Source organism: Cricetulus griseus, chromosome X (genome assembly GCF_003668045.3).
Source record: "Cricetulus griseus strain 17A/GY chromosome X, alternate assembly CriGri-PICRH-1.0, whole genome shotgun sequence".
In the NCBI taxonomy this organism is placed as follows: Eukaryota; Metazoa; Chordata; class Mammalia; order Rodentia; family Cricetidae; genus Cricetulus; species Cricetulus griseus.
This window is the reverse complement of record NC_048604.1, coordinates 110,026,408-110,028,118: the sequence shown is the minus strand read 5'-3', so window position 1 is coordinate 110,028,118 and position 1,711 is coordinate 110,026,408. Positions and strand designations below refer to the sequence as shown.

The 1,711-nt window shown below is 38.8% G+C and overlaps 1 protein-coding gene across 1 annotated transcript; it reads left to right on the top strand.

The window, feature by feature from the left end:
- Window positions 1-618: 618 nt before the first annotated feature.
- LOC100761610 (mitochondrial import receptor subunit TOM20 homolog) lies at window positions 619-1,087 on the top strand. Its single transcript, XM_035450259.1, is given in 3 exon segments — window positions 619-941; window positions 943-957; window positions 959-1,087. Coding segments are annotated over 3 exon segments (423 nt in total). The 3' UTR covers window positions 1,044-1,087.
- The last annotated feature ends 624 nt before the right edge of the window (window positions 1,088-1,711 follow it).

Below are 1,711 nucleotides of genomic sequence, written 5' to 3'. Positions count from 1 at the left end.
CATTTCCCTGATGGCTAAGGATGTTGAACATTTTCTAATATGTCTTTCAGCCATTTTAGATTCCTCTATTGAGAATTGTCTATTTAGTTCTGTACCCCAGTTTTAATTGGATTGTTTGGTGTTTTGGAGACTAAATTCTTGATTTCTTTGTATATTTTGGAGATCCGCCCTCCTCAGATGTGGGGTTTGTGAATATCTTTTCCCAGTCCGTGGGCTGCTGTTTTGTCTTGATGACTGTCTCCTTTGCTTTGCAGAAGCTTCTCAGTATCAGGAGGTCCCATTTATCAATTGTTGACCTCAGTGTCTGTGCTACTAGTGTAATGTTCAGGAAGCAGTCTCCTGTATCAAGGGTATTTCCCACTATGTCTTCTAATATTTCAGTGGAGCTGAATTTATATTGAGGTCTTTGATCCATTTCAACTTAAGTTTTGTGTAAGGGAATAAGCATGGGTCTATCTGCACTCTTCTACATATTCACAACCAGTTATGCTACCACAATTTGTTGAAGATGTTCTCTTGTTCCATCTTATAAGTTTGGATTGTTTGTCAAAAATCAGGTGTTCACTGGTGTGTGGGTTAATACCAGGGAATATGGCTGGGCATATTCCCCAGCCGAAGATGGTAGGCCAGAACAGTGACATCGCTGTGGGCATATGCAGTTCCCTCTTCATCAGGTACCATATATACTTTGACTGCAAAAGGAGGAGTGACCCCAACTTCAAGAACAGGCTTCAAGAACGAAGAAAGAAACAGAAGCTTGCTAAGGAAAGAACTGGGCTTTCCAAGTTACATTATTTAAAAGATGCTGAAGCTGTTCAAAAATTCTTCCTTGAAGAGATACAGCTTGGGGAAGAGTTATTAGCACAAAGTGAATATGAGAAGGGTGTAGACAACCTGAAAAATGCAATTGTTGTGTGTGCACAGCCTCAGCAGCTGCTGCAAGACTCTTCCTCCACCAGTTCCAGATGCTTCTGACCAAGCTTCCAACCATTAGTCAGAGAACTGTAAGTGCTCAGACTTTGGCTGAAGATGATGTGGAATGAGCCAGATTTCAACACGATAAAATCTCAGTTAAAAACTATTTAACCATTAGCTTGGAAGCTAATAGTCTCCGGGGGAATAAGAGCAAATATGCTTACCATGAACTGTCCTACACTGAAGTCTACCAAAGTGAATATGTACTTTGAGGACATCCATTGTCTGTTCTATTTATTTGTTTCCAGTGAAAAGTAGTTTTATAAAACTTTTTATTTTATAAATACACGGAGTTAACCAAAATATCATGCATTTTGTTTATTCTTAAGACATGCAATTCAGATGTAAATACAGCAGAGTTATTATTACCTAGATAAAAACTCCCGGTGATGATTTTAAAAGATTGAAAGAGAGTATGAAGGGTAGTTGAATAATGACCATTTTTAAACACTAATACATTTTCCTGTAAATCATAAAATTGGATAGAAACTTGTTTAGCATTAAGATCTTGCAGAGACCTTTTTTTTTCTATTTACTCTTGAACATGTGAAGTGTACTGTTCTGCTCTTAGCGATCCCGTTCTCTCCTGTGTTTCCTTAAAAGTTTCAGTCTACATCAGTGGCTTAATGTCCTGGACACTAACTAACTCCTAGTATTTCAAGCACCTGGCGGCAGATAGCACTGGAAATTCCACCTGGGTGAACCTTGCCTGTTGACTGCACACTCTGCTCTTTAC